The sequence below is a fragment of the Anomaloglossus baeobatrachus genome, chromosome 4 (assembly GCF_048569485.1).
Source record: "Anomaloglossus baeobatrachus isolate aAnoBae1 chromosome 4, aAnoBae1.hap1, whole genome shotgun sequence".
Classification (NCBI taxonomy): Eukaryota; Metazoa; Chordata; class Amphibia; order Anura; family Aromobatidae; genus Anomaloglossus; species Anomaloglossus baeobatrachus.
In genome coordinates this window covers 367,255,209-367,280,423 of record NC_134356.1, presented here as the reverse complement: position 1 = coordinate 367,280,423, position 25,215 = coordinate 367,255,209, and the positions used below count along the sequence as shown (strand labels likewise).

At 39.3% G+C, this 25,215-nt stretch overlaps 1 protein-coding gene across 1 annotated transcript in view; it reads right to left on the bottom strand.

The window, feature by feature from the left end:
• Nucleotides 1-25,215, bottom strand: part of LOC142303617 (chloride anion exchanger-like) — a 145,592-nt gene that overhangs the window by 104,749 nt on the left and 15,628 nt on the right. Inside the window, exons 3-7 of the mRNA XM_075345144.1 lie at nucleotides 22,255-22,394; nucleotides 22,016-22,126; nucleotides 21,385-21,518; nucleotides 21,129-21,293; nucleotides 16,198-16,350 (exon numbers count right to left, since the gene is read on the bottom strand). Of these exons, the coding sequence (XP_075201259.1) occupies nucleotides 16,198-16,350; nucleotides 21,129-21,293; nucleotides 21,385-21,518; nucleotides 22,016-22,126; nucleotides 22,255-22,394 (703 nt within the window). The remainder of the gene's footprint in view (nucleotides 1-16,197; nucleotides 16,351-21,128; nucleotides 21,294-21,384; nucleotides 21,519-22,015; nucleotides 22,127-22,254; nucleotides 22,395-25,215) is intronic.

Sequence of the window (25,215 nt, the reverse complement as noted above, 5' to 3'; positions counted from 1 at the left end):
GAACATATAGAAAACCTACATCTACAAACTCACTATTGCGTTGGGAGAGCAGTCATCCACTCCCACAAAGGAGAGGTATCCCAAAAGGACAATACTTTAGACTCAGACGCAATTGCTCTACGGACCGTGAGTTCCGAGAGCAGGCTGCTGATCTAAGGAAACGTTTTAGGGAAAGGGGGTATCCAGACAAGATCTTAAAAACAGCATACCAAGAAGCATGTAAAAAGGATAGAACAACCCTTTTGGTCCCCTCCCGGATACGACCTGATGAAAACAAAATCAGATTTATCACCACATATAGCAATGGATCAAGGGCCCTTTATTCCATTTTGAACAAGCATTGGCCGGTCCTCCAGATGGACTTGGACATTGGGGACCTGGTAGGGGGACACCCTCAGTGTACGTATCGACGTAACAGATCACTGCAGGATAGACTCGTCCACAGCCATTTTAATCCACCAAAGAGAACCACATGGTTGGAACATGGAATAGTGGGCTCCTTTAGATGTAGTGGCTGCGTTGCATGCCCGGTTATAAAAACTGGAAAAGATTTTCTAAGCCATAATACGGGTAAAACATACTCAATAAGGTCATTCATCAATTGCCGGACGTCCGGGGTAATTTACAAAGCCACCTGTTCTTGCCCTACTGAATACGTTGGAAAGACGAAACGAGAGCTACGGCGCAGGGTTGGCGAGCACCTACGGGATATAATCAATAAACGAGATACCCCTTTAGCCAAACACATCAACCAGGTACATGGGGGGAATACAGGGGGTCTCACGTTCATGGGCATTGACTCTGTCGCCCGCCCCCTCCGGGGGGGTGACTGGGACAAGAGCCTTTTGCAGCGTGAGACTTTTTGGATTTACACCCTTAGGACCCAGGTCCCTATGGGATTAAATGAGATCCTCACTTTCAGCTGTTATCTTTGAAGGGAAAGTATAGGGCCAGATAGGGTGAGCCACCGTAGAGCGGGGGCGCCATGACGTGACGGTTAGGGCGCCGACCTCCGCAGGCAGGTAGTTTCAGATGATAGTTTGCTGAACTAGGGTCTTTCTTCTCCCTTTTCTTCCCTTTTTTTCTTTTCTTTTTTGTCCTTTTGGAGGATTGACCAATGCTGTTCAATACTAACAAAGTATCTAACTTCTGTAGAAATATCTTTAGTTTTTTGTATGGAAAATCTTGTCCTTGTTGATTAGGAGCTTGCTAAAAATACCAAAAAATATTTTCTGTATCCATTGTTATGGATCAGGTTGTTTCCTGGACGGGGCTCCGTCCGTTTTATCACCTAATTTTGTAGAGAAAATGGGTATTCCCAAATATACATCCCCTTTTTTCCCCCCTTCCTTTTGTGTTTATTTGAACTCCCTCAAACTACTATACTAAGAAGGGGACTTTAGGGATGTACATAATTAAGGGGATTTCTTTCTATAGCTGGGAAATTGTATTGTTCCCTATTAATCTTTAATCCACATATAACCTCCCCCTCTTAGGGATTAAGCCGGACCGCCGACTACTTTAATGTGTTCGTCTGTTTTTCATAATAATACGTCCATTACTGCCTTGGAATGAAGGGCTGGGGGCGTGGTTTGAACGGAGGTCACATGACCGCAACTTGCCCTAAGACTATTGGCCCTCATGTTCCTTGCTGGGAACTGGTTTTGGGGGCGTGGCTAAAATGATGACCACGTGACCACGCCTAATATGGTCATGGTCCAGCATGCAACTGACCAGGAAATAACCTGGGCATGTGACCGTGATTCATGATGCGATGGTCACGTGTAAAGCAAGAATGACGCGATGTTATGACTCAGCGCCCATGTGACTAATGTCACATGGCGCGCGATTTTCAAAATGAGGCTAATTAGAACCAGATAAAAATGCCGGCGTTCTAGTACTCTATGTGGAATCCATAAGAAGCGTGGTCCCTGGACCTGGTGTGTTATGGCAGCGCACACCTAGGACAACATAGGCTCCATGCTCCTCTGATAAGGTAACATCACTATATGAATTGGGGATACCTATAGTAAAGTCTTTTCTCTACCTGAACACCACTTAGACTGGTTAGTAGCTCATTATACCTTTTGTCATACTACAGCCTCCAAATGATAATTTTCCCCTGATGAATCGATAAGAGGAAACGCGTTGGGAAGAAAACAAGGAGGGCTATGAGCATATTCTAAGTATTATCTTTGGGCTGAATAGACAATGTATACCATGCCCTATTAAGGTAATATCTTGATTTTTTTTTTTTTCTGTCAGAGAGGATGGGTGAAACATGATATCCTGCTTCTGTCAGATGCCAAATAAGTAATTTGAGGTGAAATATAAAAAGCAGATTTTTTTGTGCAAATTGCAGTACCCTTTGGTCAAAGAACACTTATTAATAAGGTACCATGAGGGCAATTGATATCTGATTTATATCTTTCTAGTAAGGTTATTTTTTGCCTGCTGGAATTGAATACTCAAATTTTGTCTTTGTCTGTCTATCTGTGTGATCACATTCACGGGTGAATTTTTAGACTTTGAGTCGTTTTAATATTTAGAATTAAAAGTTAAATTTTAGCTTTATTACCTATTGCTGTATACCTATCTATCTCTGGTAATAATTTTCTATCGTAATCAAAAAAAATAAAAAATGCTTCCCTGGATTTTCCATTGCCAGTGAAGGTAACACCAAGCAGTGGGGGTTAGCAGCCAGTAGCTGCTTGGATTACCCTTAGCTAGCAATACAAAAAATGCAGCGGGAGCCCATATATATTTTTTTTAATTATTTATTTAAATAACTAAAAATAAAATGGGCTTCCCTGTATTTTGATTGCTGGACATCACAGTGCTGTAAAAATAAATCTTTAAAAAAAATGACGTAGCGCTCCGCGGTATTTTTGATTCTCAGCGCAGATAAAGCAGACAGGTATGGGTTGCCACCCCCATCTGCCTGCCGTTACCTTGGTTGGCAATCAAAATACAGGGAAGCCCATTAATTTTTTCTATTTAAAAAATAGTTAAAAAAAAAAAATGACGTTGGGTCCCCCCATTTTTGATAGCCAGCTAGGGTAAAGCAGACGGCTGTAGCCTGAAAACCACAGCTGGCAGCTTTACCGTGGTTGGGGATCCAATGTGGAGGTCCCCTCAGGCTCTTTTTTATAATTATTTTATAAATATTAATAATTACACAATAAAAGTAGGGTCCCCCCCAAATTGGATCACCAGCCAAGGTAAAGCGGACAGCTGTGGTCTGGTATTCTCAGGGTGGGAAGGTCCATAGTTATTGGGCCTTCACAGCCTAAAAATAGCAGGCCGCAGGCACCCCAGACGTGGCGCATCCACTAGATGCGCCAATCCTGGCGCTTCACCCCAGCTCATCCCGTGCCCTGGTGCAGTGGCAAACGGGGTAATAAATCGGGTTGATACTAGCTGTAAAGTCACCTGAGATCAAGCCCAGCAGTTTGTGATGTCATGGCGTCTATTAGATACCCAACATCATAAACTGTCAGTACTAACAAAAACAAAAAATCGACAAAAGAAATTTATTTGAAAAAACAGTCCCCAAAACATTTCCTCTTTCACCAATTTATTGTAAGAAAAAAATAAAGGGGTCCCACGACGACTCTGGACCGTCTAGAATATGGGGGGGAGACACTCAGGGAACGTATCCCCCATTTTCTAGGAGTGCGGACCCTTCATGTGAGGAGTGTGGGTACAAATGAATCTGCACTCACTCTCCCCGGGTCCACAGCAGCAGAGTCCATGTCGTAATGGTTGCTACCAAAGCTGCAATGCCCTGCTCATGAGGTAAGGGCATGCCTAATCAGGAGAACTACTGTAGAGGAAGCTCTGCTCACTGGTATATAGGTGCTCAGAGGTAATAATAGATAAAATTAGTGAGTAACCTCGGCACTCTATATCTCCCAGACTAAGTCAGTAAGTCACAATGGATAGTAATGCAAAATCACTCTTTATTGGTCCGTATTAAGAAATTTTTTTTTTCATAAGCATATATGTTTTTGTCCAAAACAAGTTACAAATGACGTTTCGGCCTGAGCCTTCGTCAGATTGGACTTATCTGCATGTAATCATGAAAAATGACAATAATCAGTATCACATAAGAGTGAGAGAACAATAACATACACTCGAACAATGTAGAGGTACAATTGGGATGCAGCAAAAAAATTGCAACACAGCAAGAAATGAAACACATGATACAAATGTCATAATACAGTACAAGGACAATATAGTAATGACAAATATGGGGTCAGAGTAGGCTTAAACAGCTCTGGTACGAAAGAGATGTCAATCATAAAGTAACATGTGCAGTAGGTGTAGAGCTACAGTATGCATGGCAGAGCTAATGGGTAGACCGACCATAGAAAAAGAACGGAGAAAAAGTGGAGAAAAAATGGAGAAAAAGTGGAGAAAAAGTGGAGAAAAAGTGGAGAAAAAGTGGAGAAAAAGTGGAGAATAAATGGAGAAAAAGTGGAGAAAAAGTGGAGAAAAAAATGGAGAAAAAAATGGAAAAAAAGTGGAGAATAAATGGAGAAAAAGTGGAGAAAAAGTGGAGAAAAAATGGAGAAAAAGCGGAGAAAAAGTGGAGAAAAAGTGGAGAATAAGTGGAGAAAAAGTGGAGAAAAAGTGGAGAAAAAGTGGAGAAAAAAATGGAGAAAAAGTGGAGAAAAAGTGGAGAATAAATGGAGAAAAAGTGGAGAAAAAAATGGAGAAAAAGTGGAGAAAAAGTGGAGAAAAAGTGGAGAATAAATGGAGAAAAAGTGGAGAAAAAAATGGAGAAAAAGTGGAGAAAAAGTGGAGAATAAATGGAGAAAAAGTGGAGAAAAAGTGGAGAAAAAAATGGAGAAAAAGTGGAGAAAAAGTGGAGAAAAAGTGGAGAAAAAAATGGAGAAAAAGTGGAGAAAAAGTGGAGAAAAAGTGGAGAAAAAGTGGAGAAAAAAATGGAGAACAAGTGGAGAAAAAGTGGAGAAAAAGTGGAGAAAAAAATGGAGAAAAAGTGGAGAAAAAGTGAAGAATAAATGGAGAAAAAGTGGAGAAAAAGTGGAGAAAAAAATGGAGAAAAAGTGGAGAAAAAGTGGAGAATAAATGGAGAAAAAGTGGAGAAAAAGTGGAGAAAAAAGTGGAGAATAAGCAGAGAAAAAGTGGAGAATAAGCAGAGAAAAAGTGGAGAATAAGTGGAGAAAAAGTGGAGAAAAAGTGGAGAAAAAAATGGAGAAAAAGTGGAGAAAAAGTGGAGAATAAATGGAGAAAAAGTGGAGAAAAAGTGGAGAAAAAAATGGAGAAAAAGCGGAGAAAAAGTGGAGAAAAAGTGGAGAATAAGTGGAGAAAAAGTGGAGAAAAAGTGGAGAAAAAAGTGGAGAAAAAGTGGAGAATAAGTGGAGAAAAAGTGGAGAAAAAGTGGAGAAAAAAATGGAGAAAAAGTGGAGAAAAAGTGGAGAATAAATGGAGAAAAAGTGGAGAAAAAAATGGAGAAAAAGTGGAGAAAAAGTGGAGAAAAAGTGGAGAAAAAGTGGAGAAAAAAATGGAGAAAAAGTGGAGAAAAAGTGGAGAATAAATGGAGAAAAAGTGGAGAAAAAAATGGAGAAAAAGTGGAGAAAAAGTGGAGAAAAAGTGGAGAAAAAGTGGAGAAAAAAATGGAGAAAAAGTGGAGAAAAAGTGGAGAATAAATGGAGAAAAAGTGGAGAAAAAAATGGTGAAAAAGTGGAGAAAAAGTGGAGAAAAAGTGGAGAAAAAGTGGAGAAAAAGTGGAGAAAAAAATGGAGAAAAAGTGGAGAAAAAGTGGAGAAAAAAATGGAGAAAAAGTGGAGAAAAAGTGGAGAAAAAGTGGAGAAAAAGTGGAGAAAAAGTGGAGAATAAATGGAGAAAAAGTGGAGAAAAAGTGGAGAAAAAAATGGAGGAAAAAAATGGAGAAAAAGTGGAGAAAAGTGGAGAATAAGTGGAGAAAAAGTGGAGAAAAAAATGGAGAAAAAGTGGAGAAAAAGTGGAGAAAAAAATGGAGAAAAAGTGGAGAAAAAGTGGAGAAAAAAATGGAGAAAAAGTGGAGAAAAAGTGGAGAAAAAGTGGAGAAAAAGTGGAGAAAAAGTGGAGAAAAAAATGGAGAAAAAGTGGAGAAAAAAATGGAGAAAAAGTGGAGAATAAGTGGAGAAAAAGTGGAGAAAAAAATGGAGAAAAAGTGGAGAAAAAGTGGAGAAAAAGTGGAGAAAAAAATGGAGAAAAAGTGGAGAAAAAGTGGCGAATAAATGGAGAAAAACTGGAGAAAAAGTGGAGAAAAAAATGGAGAAAAAGTGGAGAAAAAGTGGAGAAAAAGTGGAGAAAAAGTGGAGAAAAAAATGGAGAAAAAAATGGAGAAAAAGTGGAGAAAAAGTGGCGAATAAATGGAGAAAAAGTGGAGAAAAAGTGGAGAAAAAGTGGAGAATAAATGGAGAAAAAGTGGAGAAAAAAAATGGAGAAAAAGTGGAGAAAAAGTGGAGAATAAATGGAGAAAAAGTGGAGAAAAAGTGGAGAAAAAAATGGAGAAAAAGTGGAGAAAAAGTGGAGAAAAAGTGGAGAATAAGTGGAGAAAAAGTGGAGAAAAAGTGGAGAAAAAAGTGGAGAAAAAGTGGAGAATAAGTGGAGAAAAAGTGGAGAAAAAGTGGAGAAAAAGTGGAGAAAAAGTGGAGAAAAAAGTGGAGAAAAAGTGGAGAATAAGTGGAGAAAAAGTGGAGAAAAAGTGGAGAAAAAAATGGAGAAAAAGTGGAGAAAAAAATGGTGAAAAAGTGGAGAAAAAGGTGGAGAATAAGTGGAGAAAAAGTGGAGAAAAAAAATGGAGAAAAAGTGGAGAAAAAGTGGAGAAAAAGTGGAGAAAAAAATGGAGAAAAAGTGGAGAAAAAAATGGAGAAAAAGTGGAGAAAAAGGTGGAGAATAAGTGGAGAAAAAGTGGAGAAAAAAATGGAGAAAAAGTGGAGAAAAAGTGGAGAAAAAAATGGAGAAAAAGTGGAGAAAAAGTGGCGAATAAATGGAGAAAAAGTGGAGAAAAAGTGGAGGAAAAAATTGAGAAAAAGTGGAGAAAAAGTGGAGAATAAGTGGAGAAAAAATGGAGAAAAAGTGGAGAAAAAAATGGAGAAAAAGTGGAGAAAAAGTGGAGAATAAATGGAGAAAAAGTGGAGAAAAAAATGGAGAAAAAGTGGAGAAAAAGTGGAGAAAAAGTGGAGAAAAAAATGGAGAAAAAGTGGAGAAAAAGTGGAGAATAAATGGAGAAAAAGTGGAGAAAAAAATGGAGAAAAAGTGGAGGAAAAAGTGGAGAAAAAGTGGAGAAAAAGTGGAGAATAAGTGGAGAAAAAGTGGAGAAAAAGTGGAGAAAAAAATGGAGAAAAAGTGGAGAAAAAGTGGAGAAAAAGTGGAGAATAAATGGAGAAAAAGTGGAGAAAAAGTGGAGAAAAAGTGGAGAAAAAGTGGAGAAAAAAATGGAGAAAAAGTGGAGAAAAAGTGGAGAAAAAGTGGAGAATAAATGGAGAAAAAGTGGAGGAAAAAGTGGAGAAAAAGTGGAGAAAAAGTGGAGAATAAGTGGAGAAAAAGTGGAGAAAAAGTGGAGAAAAAAATGGAGAAAAAGTGGAGAAAAAGTGGAGAAAAAGTGGAGAATAAATGGAGAAAAAGTGGAGAAAAAGTGGAGAAAAAGTGGAGAAAAAGTGGAGAAAAAAATGGAGAAAAAGTGGAGAAAAAGTGGAGAAAAAGTGGAGAATAAATGGAGAAAAAGTGGAGAAAAAGTGGAGAAAAAAATGGAGAAAAAGTGGAGGAAAAAAATGGAGAAAAAGTGGAGAAAAGTGGAGAATAAGTGGAGAAAAAGTGGAGAAAAAGTGGAGAAAAAAATGGAGAAAAAGTGGAGAAAAAGTGGAGAAAAAGTGGAGAATAAATGGAGAAAAAGTGGAGAAAAAGTGGAGAAAAAAATGGAGAAAAAGTGGAGGAAAAAAATGGAGAAAAAGTGGAGAAAAGTGGAGAATAAGTGGAGAAAAAGTGGAGAAAAAAATGGAGAAAAAGTGGAGAAAAAGTGGAGAAAAAAATGGAGAAAAAGTGGAGAAAAAAATGGAGAAAAAGTGTAGAAAAAGTGGAGAATAAGTGGAGAAAAAGTGGAGAAAAAAATGGAGAAAAAGTGGAGAAAAAGTGGAGAAAAAGTGGAGAAAAAGTGGAGAAAAAAATGGAGAAAAAGTGAAGAAAAAGTGGAGAAAAAGTGGAGAAAAAAATGGAGAAAAAGTGGAGAAAAAGTGGAGAAAAAGTGGAGAAAAAAATGGAGAAAAAGTGGAGAAAAAGTGGAGAATAAGTGGAGAAAAAGTGGAGAAAAAGTGGAGAAAAAAATGGAGAAAAAGTGGAGAAAAAGTGGAGAATAAATGGAGAAAAAGTGGAGAAAAAAATGGAGAAAAAGTGGAGAAAAAGTGGAGAAAAAGTGGAGAATAAATGGAGAAAAAGTGGAGAAAAAAATGGAGAAAAAGTGGAGAAAAAGTGGAGAATAAATGGAGAAAAAGTGGAGAAAAAAATGGAGAAAAAGTGGAGAAAAAGTGGAGAAAAAAATGGAGAAAAAGTGGAGAAAAAGTGGAGAAAAAAATGGAGAAAAAGTGGAGAAAAAGTGGAGAAAAAGTGGAGAAAAAGTGGAGAAAAAAATGGAGAACAAGTGGAGAAAAAGTGGAGAAAAAGTGGAGAAAAAAATGGAGAAAAAGTGGAGAAAAAGTGAAGAATAAATGGAGAAAAAGTGGAGAAAAAGTGGAGAAAAAAATGGAGAAAAAGTGGAGAAAAAGTGGAGAATAAATGGAGAAAAAGTGGAGAAAAAGTGGAGAAAAAAGTGGAGAATAAGCAGAGAAAAAGTGGAGAATAAGCAGAGAAACAGTGGAGAATAAGTGGAGAAAAAGTGGAGAAAAAGTGGAGAAAAAAATGGAGAAAAAGTGGAGAAAAAGTGGAGAATAAATGGAGAAAAAGTGGAGAAAAAAATGGAGAAAAAGTGGAGAAAAAGTGGAGAAAAAGTGGAGAAAAAGTGGAGAAAAAAATGGAGAAAAAGTGGAGAAAAAGTGGAGAATAAATGGAGAAAAAGTGGAGAAAAAAATGGTGAAAAAGTGGAGAAAAAGTGGAGAAAAAGTGGAGAAAAAGTGGAGAAAAAGTGGAGAAAAAAATGGAGAAAAAGTGGAGAAAAAGTGGAGAAAAAAATGGAGAAAAAGTGGAGAAAAAGTGGAGAAAAAGTGGAGAATAAATGGAGAAAAAGTGGAGAAAAAGTGGAGAAAAAAATGGAGAAAAAGTGGAGGAAAAAAATGGAGAAAAAGTGGAGAAAAGTGGAGAATAAGTGGAGAAAAAGTGGAGAAAAAAAATGGAGAAAAAGTGGAGAAAAAAATGGAGAAAAAGTGGAGAAAAAAATGGAGAAAAAGTGGAGAATAAGTGGAGAAAAAGTGGAGAAAAAAATGGAGAAAAAGTGGAGAAAAAGTGGAGAAAAAGTGGAGAAAAAAATGGAGAAAAAGTGGAGAAAAAGTGGCGAATAAATGGAGAAAAACTGGAGAAAAAGTGGAGAAAAAAATGGAGAAAAAGTGGAGAAAAAGTGGAGAAAAAGTGGAGAAAAAGTGGAGAAAAAAGTGGAGAAAAAAATGGAGAAAAAGTGGAGAAAAAGTGGCGAATAAATGGAGAAAAAGTGGAGAAAAAGTGGAGAAAAAGTGGAGAAAAAGTGGAGAATAAATGGAGAAAAAGTGGAGAAAAAAATGGAGAAAAAGTGGAGAAAAAGTGGAGAATAAATGGAGAAAAAGTGGAGAAAAAGTGGAGAAAAAAATGGAGAAAAAGTGGAGAAAAAGTGGAGAAAAAGTGGAGAATAAGTGGAGAAAAAGTGGAGAAAAAGTGGAGAAAAAAGTGGAGAAAAAGTGGAGAATAAGTGGAGAAAAAGTGGAGAAAAAGTGGAGAAAAAGTGGAGAAAAAGTGGAGAAAAAGTGGAGAAAAAAGTGGAGAAAAAGTGGAGAATAAGTGGAGAAAAAGTGGAGAAAAAGTGGAGAAAAAAATGGAGAAAAAGTGGAGAAAAAAATGGAGAAAAAGTGGAGAAAAAGTAGAGAATAAGTGGAGAAAAAGTGGAGAAAAAAATGGAGAAAAAGTGGAGAAAAAGTGGAGAAAAAAATGGAGCAAAAGTGGAGAAAAAGGTGGAGAATAAGTGGAGAAAAAGTGGAGAAAAAAAATGGAGAAAAAGTGGAGAAAAAGTGGAGAAAAAGTGGAGAAAAAAATGGAGAAAAAGTGGAGAAAAAAATGGAGAAAAAGTGGAGAAAAAGGTGGAGAATAAGTGGAGAAAAAGTGGAGAAAAAAATGGAGAAAAAGTGGAGAAAAAGTGGAGAAAAAGTGGAGAAAAAAATGGAGAAAAAGTGGAGAAAAAGTGGCGAATAAATGGAGAAAAAGTGGAGAAAAAGTGGAGGAAAAAATTGAGAAAAAGTGGAGAAAAAGTGGAGAATAAGTGGAGAAAAAATGGAGAAAAAGTGGAGAAAAAAATGGAGAAAAAGTGGAGAAAAAGTGGAGAATAAATGGAGAAAAAGTGGAGAAAAAAATGGAGAAAAAGTGGAGAAAAAGTGGAGAAAAAGTGGAGAAAAAGTGGAGAAAAAAATGGAGAAAAAGTGGAGAAAAAGTGGAGAATAAATGGAGAAAAAGTGGAGAAAAAAATGGAGAAAAAGTGGAGGAAAAAGTGGAGAAAAAGTGGAGAAAAAGTGGAGAATAAGTGGAGAAAAAGTGGAGAAAAAGTGGAGAAAAAGTGGAGAAAAAGTGGAGAAAAAAATGGAGAAAAAGTGGAGAAAAAGTGGAGAAAAAGTGGAGAAAAAGTGGAGAAAAAGTGGAGAAAAAGTGGAGAAAAAGTGGAGAAAAAAATGGAGAAAAAGTGGAGAAAAAGTGGAGAATAAATGGAGAAAAAGTGGAGAAAAAGTGGAGAAAAAGTGGAGAAAAAGTGGAGAAAAAGTGGAGAAAAAGTGGAGAATAAATGGAGAAAAAGTGGAGAAAAAGTGGAGAAAAAAATGGAGAAAAAGTGGAGGAAAAAAATGGAGAAAAAGTGGAGAAAAGTGGAGAAAAAGTGGAGAATAAGTGGAGAAAAAGTGGAGAAAAAAATGGAGAAAAAGTGGAGAAAAAGTGGAGAAAAAGTGGAGAAAAAAATGGAGAAAAAGTGAAGAAAAAGTGGAGAAAAAGTGGAGAAAAAAATGGAGAAAAAGTGGAGAAAAAGTGGAGAAAAAGTGGAGAAAAAAATGGAGAAAAAGTGGAGAAAAAGTGGAGAATAAGTGGAGAAAAAGTGGAGAAAAAGTGGAGAAAAATATGGAGAAAAAGTGGAGAAAAAAATGGAGAAAAAGTGGAGAAAAAGTGGCGAATAAATGGAGAAAAAGTGGAGAAAAAGTGGAGAAAAAAATGGAGAAAAAGTGGAGAAAAAGTGGAGAATAAATGGAGAAAAAGTGGAGAAAAAATGGAGAAAAAGTGGAGAAAAAGTAGAGAAAAAGTGGAGAAAAAGTGGAGAAAAAAATGGAGAAAAAGTGGAGAAAAAGTGGAGAATAAATGGAGAAAAAGTGGAGAAAAAATGGAGAAAAAGTGGAGAAAAAGTGGAGAAAAAGTGGAGAAAAAGTGGAGAAAAAAATGGAGAAAAAGTGGAGAAAAAGTGGAGAATAAATGGAGAAAAAGTGGAGAAAAAGTGGAGAAAAAGTGGAGAAAAAGTGGAGAAAAAAATGGAGAAAAAGTAGAGAAAAAGTGGAGAAAAAGTGGAGAAAAAAGTGGAGAAAAAGTGGAGAATAAGTGGAGAAAAAGTGGAGAAAAAAGTGGAGAAAAAGTGGAGAATAAGTGGAGAAAAAGTGGAGAAAAAGTGGAGAAAAAAATGGAGAAAAAGTGGAGAAAAAGTGGAGAATAAATGGAGAAAAAGTGGAGAAAAAAATGGAGAAAAAGTGGAGAAAAAGTGGAGAAAAAGTGGAGAAAAAGTGGAGAAAAAAATGGAGAAAAAGTGGAGAAAAAGTGGAGAATAAATGGAGAAAAAGTGGAGAAAAAAATGGAGAAAAAGTGGAGAAAAAGTGGAGAAAAAGTGGAGAAAAAGTGGAGAAAAAAATGGAGAAAAAGTGGAGAAAAAGGTGGAGAATAAGTGGAGAAAAAGTGGAGAAAAAGTGGAGAAAAAAATGGAGAAAAAGTGGAGAAAAAAATGGTGAAAAAGTGGAGAAAAAGGTGGAGAATAAGTGGAGAAAAAGTGGAGAAAAAAAATGGAGAAAAAGTGGAGAAAAAGTGGAGAAAAAGTGGAGAAAAAAATGGAGAAAAAGTGGAGAAAAAAATGGAGAAAAAGTGGAGAAAAAGGTGGAGAATAAGTGGAGAAAAAGTGGAGAAAAAAATGGAGAAAAAGTGGAGAAAAAGTGGAGAAAAAAATGGAGAAAAAGTGGAGAAAAAGTGGCGAATAAATGGAGAAAAAGTGGAGAAAAAGTGGAGGAAAAAATTGAGAAAAAGTGGAGAAAAAGTGGAGAATAAGTGGAGAAAAAATGGAGAAAAAGTGGAGAAAAAGTGGAGAAAAAAATGGAGAAAAAGTGGAGAAAAAGTGGAGAAAAAGTGGAGAAAAAAATGGAGAAAAAGTGGAGAAAAAGTGGAGAAAAAGTGGAGAAAAAGTGGAGAAAAAGTGGAGAAAAAAATGGAGAAAAAGTGGAGAAAAAAATGGAGAAAAAGTGGAGAATAAGTGGAGAAAAAGTGGAGAAAAAAATGGAGAAAAAGTGGAGAAAAAGTGGAGAAAAAGTGGAGAAAAAGTGGAGAAAAAGTGGAGAAAAAATGGAGAAAAAGTGGAGAAAAAGTGGAGCACCCTTTGGTGCCTTTCATGTGGCACTAAGGGGTGCTTAGCTTTGTATTTTGCCAAAAAAATGAAAAAAAAAAATGATGTAGGGTTCCCCCTAGTTTTGTAGCCAGCTAGGGTAAAGCAGACGGCTGCAGCCTGCAGACCACAGCTGGCAACCTCACCTTGGCTGGTAATCCAAAACTGAGGGCACCCCACGCTGTTATTTTAAATTAAATAAATAATTTAAAAAAAAAAAACACGTAGGGGTTCCCCAAAATTGGATCACCAGCCAAGGTAAAGCAGACAGCTGGGGCCTGATATTCTCAGACTAGGGAGGTCCATGGTTATTGGACTCTCCCAAGCCTAAAAATAGCAGGCCGCAACCGCCCCAGAAGTGGCGCATCCATTAGGTGTATGCCCCCTGGTCCTTAGTATTGTCTTTGGAAGGAATAAGTCATGTGCCAGTCCTTTATATTGACCACACATGTATTTATACATATAAATGAGATCTCCTCTGAGACGTTTTTTTTCTAAGGTAAACATATCTAACTTTTTCAACCTATCATCATATGGGAGGCCTTCCATTCCTTGTAGTAGTCTAGTTGCCGCCTTTGAACTGACTCTAACTTCTGAATGTCCTTTTTAAAATGTGGAGCCCAAAACTGGATCCCATATTCCAGATGTGGCCTTACAAGTGATTTATAGAGGGGTATCAATACGTTGGGATCCCGGGATCTAATCTCTCTTTTTATACACCCTAAAATCTTGTTTGCTATTGCAGCTGCTGCTTGACATTGAGTGCTGCTGCTCAGCTTATTTGTAATGAGAATACCCAAGTCCTTCTCCTGATCTGTAATCCCGCGTTTAGTTCCATTTAATGTATACGCAGTTATAGGATTACTCCGTCCTAGGTGCATTACTTTACATTTATCAACATTAAATCTCATTTGCCAAGTATCTGCCCATTCTGACATCTTATCCAGATCTTTTTGTAATATTGTACTGTCAAGGTCAGTTTTTAATATCCTACATAGTTTGGTGTCATCAGCAAAGGCTGACACTTTACTATCAATCCCATCCACAAGGTCATTAATAAAGAGATGAAAAAGAATTGGTCCAAGCACAGATCCCTGCGGCACCCCACTGCTGACTATAGCCATTTAGAAAATGTACCATTTATAACTACTCTTTGTTTTCTATCTTTTAGCCAATTCTTTACCCAGTTGCATATAGTTTCCCCTAGTCCTTGCTTCTGGAGCTTTAGTATAAGACTATTATGTGGTACAGTATCAAATGCCTTTTCAAAGTCCAAATAAATCACATCAGCTGCATTACCAATATCCAGGTTTGCACTTACCCCCTCATAGAACCCCAACAGGTTTGTTAGACACGACTTATCTTTCATGAAACACGACTTATCTTTCATGAAACACGACTTATCTTTCATGAAAACATCTTTTACAATACAAGTCAATGGGAAATCTCAAAAGCAACTTGTAAGATGCCAGGACATCTTTTGGACAGTTTTACCATAATTGTGCTTAAAAAAAAAATGCAAGCGGTTTCTTGATTATTTAATGTAGTGAAGAAAATCACTGGGAAATGGCAGTAAAAAATACTTCTCAAAAAAACATTAAAAGCCTCCTAAAACTGCTGGTGGACAAAATGTTTTGAAAAACAATCAGGAAATAAACCAAAAATTACACAAAAGACTAGTGATGAGCGAGCGTGCTTGTCACAGGTCGTTACTCGATCGAGCATCGAGCATCTGAGTTTGAACATGCTTGAATTTCCCATTGACTTTCATTGTACTCAGTACTTGAGTCACATCGGAGCACTCCGTTGCTCAATTGAGTAACAAGCAGTGGCGCTCACACTCGTCCATCAATACAAAAGACGTTTCAGGGTAAAAAATGCCAGAGTTTCCTGAAGAGTCTTTTGCTTGAAAGACTCGGCAGGTTTGCCTGAGTTTAAGAGATGATGTTTGCACATATAGTTTGGATCTCTTGCAGTTTCATTGGAGAAATCTGCCTGAAAAATACACATCTTGTGCACATACTCTAAGTGTGTAAAGGTAGTAAAGCATAAAAACCATGAATATAAACCTTGTACCGATGTAATCATACTGACCTGAAGACTACAGCTGTCTTATCACTTATACAGCACTGTGCAAGGCGTAAAATAGAAATGAAACCAATTCTTGAACTGCTGTTGATTTGATTATTTGCCTCCCAAAAATTACAAGACTAGGTTTACATTTATGCTGTGCATTTACATTGTGGTTTCTGCCAAAATGTAAAAGAAAAACTATATTCAGACAGAACCATTCCAGAACCAGATGAAAATCGAATCAAAATGCCCAGACTGGCCGGCGGCTCTCCTGACCCGAGCATGAGAGCTGCATAGAAATACCGGAAGCTGTCATGCAACTGGTCAGGAGAGCCGCTGACCAGTCTCATTGTTCGTGTTATATGGCCACCTGAATGCACGTACACAGCATGTCATGGGTCATTTCATTTCATGTCATTAGAGGTTAAATCAACTCATCTCCGCAGGTCTTATCTATCTCATTCAATGCATGGTGTAAAACACTAGAAAATAAAAATTACCAGGGCACACTCAATGAAGACATTAGGCCAACAATGAATGCAGAAAGCTTTTAAGGGGGTGTTACCCGCATCGATATCGCTAGCGATATCGCTGGTGAAATGACCTGCCCCCGTTGTTTGTGCATCATGGGCAAATCGCTGCCCGTGGCGCACAATATCGTTAGGAGCCGTCACACGGACTTACCTGCCTAGCGACGTCACTGTTGCCGCAGAACCACCTCCTTTCTAAGGTGGCGGTTCGTGCGGTGTCACAGCGGCATCACTAAGTGGCCGCCCAATAGAAGCGGAGGGGTGGAGATGAGCGGGACGTAACATCCCACCCACTTTCTTCCTTCTGCATTGCCGGCGGCAGCAGGTAAGCTGCAGTTCCTCGTTCCCGAGGTGTCACACGTAGTGATGCGTGCTGCCTCGGGAACGACGAACAACCTGCGTCCTCAACAATCAACGATTTTTTGAAAAGGAACGACGTGTCAACGATGGATGATAAGGTGAGTATTTTCCATGGTTAATGGTCGTTCCTTGCTGTCACACACAACGACGTCGCTAACGATGCCGTATGTGCGTCACGGAATCCGTGACCCCGGCGATATATCGTTAGATACGTCGTTGCGTGTATCGGGGCCTTTAGATTTGAAGATTCCAGAATTATGAATGCAGATCTGAAGAATAGTACTATCTCAGATTATCAATGTGATGCATTGTAATGTATTTATAAAGTTATGTAGATTATTTCCTTTCTAAAAATTCTAGAAGGGTACCTAAACATTAACAAAATCTTTAAATAGAATAATTTGATTACAACCTTATTTTAATAAATAGCTTACTTACCATTATAACTTCAATGGGGATTGGTACAGGGATCTTGGATTTAAATCGATCATTGACTTCCTTTACTGCAAATACTACAACCATGATAATTATGGATGTGACAAGATCCGCAATATTTGTGTCTTTAATGTTCATAAATACACCTTTTAAAGTCTGTGAAAGAAACACACCATATTTACACCAAAGGGATCTGTCTATGGGAAAAGCGTATGTTTTACATCAGCATGTTTGACTTGTGTTCACTGTCATATTCACTTTAGAAAATGTCCTTTGCGTTTTATTGCAAGTAGTAAAGATTTGATTTTAGTTGGAAACCAGCACTGCTTGGGTCATCTGAATCACAACATTAAGACACTAAAGGGAATGTTTCACATAGAAAAAGGGTTTACTTTTCTTTCTAAAAATTATTATACTTTTGTCTATGGGCTACAACTGGTCATGCAATAACCAAACACCAGACACTAGCCAGGTAAAGGTGTGCTAAATCTATTAAGAGGTGCACGTTTCATTAATGGGGAACTCTATTGAGCCAGAAAATGAAAGTTGAGTTGAAAATGCTATTTTCTGGTATCATAGTAGTAAATTTGTTGCGCAACGGTTTTCTAAGCTCCACTGACTTTTAAGAATTAACAAGACCAATAGAAAAGGGCAAGATGTCACAAAATATTTATGGTAATACCCCTTATGACTTTTTTACAGCAGGAAACTGTCTTAGATGGAATTGGCAGGGGCAGACAAATCATTGAATGCAACCTGTGCGGCTGCACAGTGGCCCGAGAGGTTGGGGGGCCCATTACTACCTCCAAAGCACTTGAAATTATGCATTTTATTGAACGTTTGGACTGAAAATTGCCCGTACATTGTTCTTGCATGGAAGCCTTCTTCTGTCTGTGTCCATCAGTGGGATGTTGGTATTGTTTCTACTCTTTGTTAACTTTCATACAAGCAATTCACCAAGTACCATAAGAACAGTGTTATGTTGCTAAAAAAGAAAATATAAGCTAGACATGAAACTTAGTTTCATTATTCAAAGGCTTAAAATAGGAAGGACTTGATAGATACTAGCACAGAGCATGAGGATTAGCTATTCAGATGGAATCTTGCAGAGAAGAAAGGGGAAGTTTCCAGCATCCAAAGAAGGCATAGGTAAGTAGATTAAAAAAAAGTCTTTATTGAAAATCAATAAAAAACAGTTATGGAACAAGATGTGAACCACGATGATACAGAAAATGGAGCATAATCGTATGTGTTTGGAAATGCGTAGGCTTATCTTCCATTCTCTGTAGCATTGGGGTTCACATCTTGTTCCATAACTGTTTCTTATGGATTTTTAGTAAAGACTTTTTCTTTATCTACTTACCTATGCCTTCTGTAGATGCTGGAGACTTCCCCTTTCCTTCTTAGCTATTTGTGGTTAGGCCCTAAAGACCATTGTTTGTCTAATCACAGGTGTCCTACATATCTTATCAATTTGTGGGTGGGCTGAAACTGGAGTTTCCATTTCATATCCAGAGACATAATTATGAGCGAATGTATTCGCCACTATTCGGTATCCTACGGATAATGGAATATTCGAGGTATTTGCTATCCGACGGCTAATAAGGTATTCGCTTTGATACTTTCATTTTCATATCTGACTTCTTGGCGCCTGTTTTCCAGCCAATGAACATATTTAATGTTGCTTGTCCTCACAGTAACGCCTCAGCCATCTTTGTTGTGGTGTTACTGTGATTGGCTTGGCCGCCCAGCGTCATAGGGGCTACATACGCCAGCGGCCATTTTGTGAACACGCAGCCATAGGGATCTGGCGGTGTAGATAGACTGTACTGCGTGTGGGAGACCGTTCTTAGATCCAACTAATAAATAGTCCTGGTAAGGGCTGAACACAGTGTGTAGTAGCTGCTAGCAGCTCCATAAATCACTTTTTGGCAAACAGAAGGCAGGTCTTTCGGTCTCCCTGTCTGTCTGTCTGTTTGTCTCTCCTTCTCCCCCCTCTCACATACTCACCGATCCCTGACTGATCACCGGCGCGGTGCTGCACGGCTTTAACACTGCTCCGGTGGCTTCTCCTGTTTTTGAAAATGCCGGCCGCTCATTATTCCATCTCGTATTCCCTGCTTCCCCCGCCCACCGGCGCCAGTGGGCAGGTCTATGTAGTGCAGTAAAATATATATAATTAAAAAAAACGGCGTGCGGTCCCTCAAATTTTGATACCAGCCAAGATCAAGCTACATGACTGAAGGCTGGTATTCTCAGGATTGGGAGCCCTACATTATGGGGAGCCCCCAGCCTAAAAATATCAGCCAGCAGTCGCCCGGAATTGCCGCATCCATTAGATGTGACAGTCCCGGGACTCTACCCGGCTCATCCAGAATATGAGAAACCCCCAATGATTAACCTGTAAGTGAAAGTAAATTAACACATACACCCGAAAAAATCCTTTATTTGGAATAAGAGACAAAAAAACCCCCAACCCTCTTTCACTACTTTAATAAAATCCCCAAATACCCCTCTAGGTCCAGCGTAATTCTCACGAGGTCCCGCAACGCATCCAGCTCTGCTACATGAAGCGGACAGGAGCGGGGTAGAACACTGCCGCTCTCTGTCAGCTCCACGCAGCAACTGAAGTGAGCTGCGCTATCAGCGGTGACGTCACTCAAGGGACACCTGAGTGATGGCACCGCTGATCGCGTGGCTTACTTTAGTCACTCAGGGAATTTGCGGTCACTGGTGAGTCCTTCACCTGTGATCGCAAATCAGGCCGTGACACACAGACAGAGCCGCGTGATGACAATGAATTTGGGTGAAGTTCATCGGAGTTCATTCTGATCGCGCTGCTCTGTCTCGCAGACAGCCATGCTCTATGCTCTGCTTCTGTCAATAAATAGAAACATTCCCCATCATCTCTGCTTGCTGTCATTCAATGGAAACATTCCCCACCATCTCTACTTGCTGTCAGTGAGTGGAAACATTCCCCATCATCTCTGCTTGCTGTCATTTAATGGAAACATTCCCCAACACGTCTGCTTGCTGTCAGTGAATGGAAACATTCCCCACCATCTCTGCTTGCTGTCAGTGAGTGGAAACATTCCCGATCAGCGTTTTGGATGCATTTTTGACAGCTTGGTCCCACTCAACTCTGCTACATCCCCATACAACATTGCTGGCTGCGAGACAGAGCCGTGCGATCAGATTGAACTCTGATGAACTTCACTCAGCTTCATTGTCATCGTGCGGCTCTGTCTGTGTGTCGCGGCCTGATTTGTGATCACTGGTGAGGACTCACCGGTGACCGCAAATCCCATGAGTGGCTGAAGTAAGCCACGCGATCAGTGGTGCTGTCACTTAGGTGACCCGTGGCCAACTGGAGTCCTTCACCTGAGAGCTATGGCCGCGGGTCACTTGTGTGACGTCACCGCTCATCGTGCGGCTCACGTCAGTTGCTACGTGGAGATGACAGAGAGCGGCGGTGTTCTACGCCACTCCTGTCAGCTTCATGTAGCAGAGCTGGATGCGTCACGGGACCTCGTGAGAATTACGCCAGACCTGGAGGGGTATGTGGGAATTTTATTAAAGGTGGTGGAAGAGGGTGGTTTTTTTTCGTCTTTTATTCCAAATAAAGGATTTTTTTAGGTGTATGTGTTTATTTACGTTCACTTACAGGTTAATCATTGGGGGTGTCTCATAGACGCCTGCCATGATTAACCTAGGACTTAGTGGCAGCTATGGGCTGCCATTAACTCCTTATTACACCGATTGCCAATGCACCAGGGCAATTCGGGATGAGCCAGGTAGAGTCCAGAGATTGTCGCATTTAATGGATGCGGCAATTCCGGGTGGCTGCTGAGTGATATTTTTAGGCTGGGGGCTCCCCATAATGTGAAGCTCCCCATCCTGAGAATACCAGCTTTCAGTCGTGTGGCTTTATCTTGGCTGGTATCAAAATTTGGGGGGACTGCACGCCATTTTTTAAAATTATTTATTTATTTTTTTTTACTGCACTACATAGACTCGCCCACCAGGGGCTGTGATTGGTTGCAGTGAGACAGCTGTCGCTCAGCGTGGGGGAGCATCTGATTGCAACCAATCATAGGCAACGGTGGGCGGGGCAAGCAGGGAAAACGAGATGGAATAATGAGCGGCTGGTATTTTAAAAAGCTGGAAAAGCCGCGGTAGCTTTGTGACAGCCATGCAGCGCCGTGCCAGTGATCGGTCAGTATTGATCGGTGAGTATGAGAGAGGGGGGAGAGGGAGAGACAGACAGACAGAGAGAGACCGAAAGACCTGTCTTCTGTTTGTCAAAAAAACAATTACTTTGATTTTGAGAGCTGTTCTGGCGACTAAGTAAGCGCCACGTGCTGCTCTGAGCAGATTATTCCAAGACACCAGAATTGCAGTCAGGCACCTTCTACAGGCTGTTCCCATACTGTTTCTGCCTTTTCCCATCCATTTACGCCTTATCCTCAGTCACCGCAGCTCGCAGTTAGGTCCAACGTGAAATTATTCGAGTTTCCCATAGACTTACATTGCGCATCGAATATTGGCGAATAGCCGAATAGTGCTGACCTATTCGTCGGATATTCGTCAAAGCGGATATTTTGGTATTCGATCATCCCTAATAATTATCTATTTCTGAATGCCCTTTTTCATAGGCTTGTCCATCTGAATTCAAGGAGGAATCTTGTGTATTTGACAAATGGTGCAAGTATTAATAAGGTATTGCACAAGGATGCATTTTTTTTTTAACAGCCAACGATCTGTCAATCACTACAGGTCAGTGTTCTGTAGTTTCCAGTAATCAGCATTTATTGCGGGGTAAGGAGACACTAAAATCATACCAGTATGAGAGTAATTATGTAATTATAATATAATTATATTTCTGTATTTAGAATAGCTGGTAAAAAATATTATAAATGCATAAAAGTACTTACATAAAACAAGGACAAAGGTCCACTAAATGGATCAACTTTTAGGCCAAATATAAATTTTAACTGGGAGACTAAAACATGAATAGCAGCGGCGGTTGTAAATCCACTAATCAAGGAGTCCGACAGGTATTTGACTATAAATCCAACTTGCAGCAACCCCAAAGCCAACTGAAAAACAAGAAAAGAACACCTTGGTGTTTTATAGCATATATTTTACAGTTGGATCAACAGAATAGCGAGACGTCCCCGTTGCACTGACCTGGAAGATCCCAGCTAGGACCGTCACTGATGCCGCTACAACAACTCTTTTCTCATTCACATTTGGTTCATTGTCATCAGGACACAACCGCAGAACAGCAGTGCCAACCATTAAGCTGAGCACAGGAAAGGGACCTGGAAGGAAACCGTTTTACTAGAACGTCGAGAAGAACTTACGGTATTAGCAGTATCACTGGATCCCTGCTTTATGACATTGCAAAATATATGTCGTGACTACTTGGTATTCATCTCTTACACTATTTAGAAGAGACACGAACAGGCTTGGACTGACCCACAGGGGAACCGGTGAATCCCCTTGTTGGTATCTATGTAGATGTGGGCCCAACACTCCCCTATATGAGCAGTAATAGGCACAATACACTTAATTCTCTAGATACAGACAAAGGCAGCATCTCAACATTCATTTAACAACCTAGAAAGTATGTATTATTATTTAGAAGCATACATACATTTGTGAATGAGGGTTATGTAATATTGCTATGTAGCTAAACAGTGGGCATCCAAAGTTAATGTTACTCTTGGGTTCTTGGTACCCCAGTACAACACTGTCCACAACAACAATATACTAGTTATTTCTTTCCTAATTATAACGTATAAGTAATATGACTTACCAACTGATATATGTTTAGATGTGCCAAAAAAAAAGTAGATGATGACTGGAAAAAATGCTGCATACAGTCCATAATCTGGTGTAACGTTTACAAGCAGTGCAAAAGCAAGACCTGAAATTATATAAAGTTATAGTTTACTACAAATATCAATACATTTCGGTCCTGTATGTGTAACTATAGGAAATAATGACACCAGAAATATCCCAGTTTCATAATCTTGTTTGACATGATTAATTTACCTTGTAGAACTGCTATCAGGCCAGTGCTGACTCCAGACACAATGTCACCGAGGATCCACTCCTTGATTTGGTACATGGGGAGCCATTGAGCAATGGGAAAAAATGTAAATGCTATTCTTTTAGCCTTCTCTTTTGAGCACCTAGAAATGGATGATAACAACATGTTTTATTTTACAGTAGAAAAGCTTCCAAACATACATCCCCAATTCCCCAAAAAGTTGGGACACTGGAAACTGTAAAGAAGAAAACAAGAAAGAAACACGTCTTAAAAAAATTGGGATAGGGCTGTGTCTACCGAGGTGTAGCATCTCCTCTTCTTTTTCTACAGTCTGTAAAGGTTTGGAAAGTGAGTAGACCAATTACTGGCGTTTTGGGAGAGGAACATTGTCCCATTGTTGGTTGATGTAGGATTCTAGTCCTGGGTCTTCTTTATTTTATTTTTCATTTCATATTGCACCAAATGTTTTCTATTGGTGAAAGGTCTGGACTGCAGGCGGCCAGTTCATCACCTGATTTCTTCGTCTATGAAGTCATGCCATTGTGCTAGATGCAGTATGTGGTAACATTGTCTTCCTGAAATATGCAAGGTCTTCCCTGAAATAGACATTGTCTGGATGGCACCACATGTTATAAAACCTCAATATAATGCTTTGATAGTGCCTTTCTTAGCTGCCCATACCATAAGCACTAATGCAATCCCATATCATCAAATATGCATGCTTTAAACTATGAGCTGATAACAAGCTGCATGGTTCCTCTCCTCTTGAGTCCGCAGCACAAAACATCTATAGTTTCAATAAGGAATTTCACATTTTCATTTATCTGACCACTGAACATTTTTCAATTGGTGTAAGTCCATTTCAAATGATCTATGGCTGCAAGAATACAGGCGGCATTTCTGGATTGTGTTGATAAATGGCTTCTATATAATTTTACCTTGCATTTGTGGATTGCACAGAACATTGTGTTCACAAACAATGATTTCTGGACCATCTTTGCTTCCGAGGGACTCTACCTCTCTAATATGCTATTTTTATACATAGTCTTGTGACTTAGCTCAGAATTGACCCTCCAGGTGGATTTCATTTGTTTCACTTACCTTTGCAGTCTTTTTTGAGATGTGTTGCTGCCATCAGTTTCTAAATGAGTTATTATTTTTGGAAAAATGTCTAACTTTCAACTTTTAATATATGCTCTATGTTCTGTTTTGAATAAAGTATGGCTATAAGAGATTTACAAATCATTGCATTCTTGTTTTGTTTACAGTTTACACAACATCTCAACTTTCTGGGAATTGGATTTATCTATTCCATGATTATTACTGACTAAATGAGATAAAACAACTAGTGTTCAAGGTTCCATGAACTAGTTAGAAATGCAAAGTACCATCACATATTTACCGTATTTTTTGGATTGTAAGACGTACTTTTCCTCCTAAAAATTTGGAGGAAAATGAGGAGTGCGTCTTATAATCCGAATGCACCTTACTGGGAGGTGGTGGAAGGGGGTCGCAGGAGGCAGGAGCTGTGCTGGGGCCTTTGCACCGGGCTGTGCAGGACCCTGTGCTGGGGCCTGTTCAGCGGGCTGTGCTGGGGACTGTGCGGCGGGCGGTGAGGCAGGGGCATCCTGAAAATGTCGGCAGTGCGGGGTTCAAATAATGGCACCCAGAGGCGATGCGTGCGCCGATGGAGCTCTCGTCTCAAGATCTCATCTGCGCAATTGATCTCCCAGCAGAGGACATTATGAAAATGGGGCTCGGAGGTAGTGCGTGCCGCGCGCCGACTTCTGGTACCATTTTATTGAAGCTTGGACTGCTGACAGTTTCTGGCAGTTGCCAACCTCACAGCATCTGGGACACCCGTCGCCCACGCATCGACCTGCTCCACCACTGCCCCTGCCTCCTGTGACCTCGCTCCACCACCACTGCCTTTGCCTCGGTAAGAGACCACCGGATTGTAAGATGAACCCCATTTTTTTTGCCTTTTTTCCCCTCTAAATTTGGGGTGAGTCTTATAATCCGGTGCGCCTTTTTGTATAAACAAAAAAATACAGTAAATTGTCATTAATTATTGCCACTTCAAACAGAAAAGATTGATATATTTTGATAAAAACCACTCTGGCTTTTACTTTGGCTTAAAGCTGTTGTGAAACAACATTGAATTCTTTAAGGTGTCACGCATATGAATATATTTGAGGAGAAGAAGGAAAGATTCTGCACAAGGAATCAGGGGCACACTAATCAAATAGAGATATAAAATGAATGTATGAATATATTTTGCAAGTATAGATCCTGGTCATTAGATGGCATAACATTGATATATACAGCACTAAACAGTTTATAATACATTGCCTATTTGTCTTATTCTAGGTAGCTAATAATGTTTAACAGTGGATCAATGGCCGTGCTTGTAGCAAGTATATTTCAGGTTCAACAATTGGGTATATTGACTACTTACTGCTATGTCACATTGAAGATTCCAAAGGTCTATAATATGTACCAGCAAGTGACAAGAACTCTGATGAGAATGAATAAGATCATTTTACGGTGTACATCACATCAATGAACATTTAATCTTTTCCCGATTTGGGCCTTATATGTACATTACAAGATGGTGGGAGTGTATGGAATGGGCCTCAGAGTTGGGATGGCTGAATACACGTAAGTGCTGCTTGTAGCTGCTGGGATTTGAGATAACTCTGATCACTAATGAAGGCCCTTATCTTCGCCAATTTCAATACTTCTATTGGAGCCTAAGGGTAAGTTCACACAGTGCTTTTTTCGCAGCGGTTTTGCACGTTTTTCGGGTGCGTTTTTGCTCAGAAAACGCTGTGACATTGCTTCCCCAGCAAAGTCTATGAGTTTTCATTTTTGCTATCTGCACACAGCGTTTTTTTTTAGCTGCGTTTTTGTGGTGCCCACAAAAACACAGCATGTCAATTATTTTTGCATTTTTCACTGCA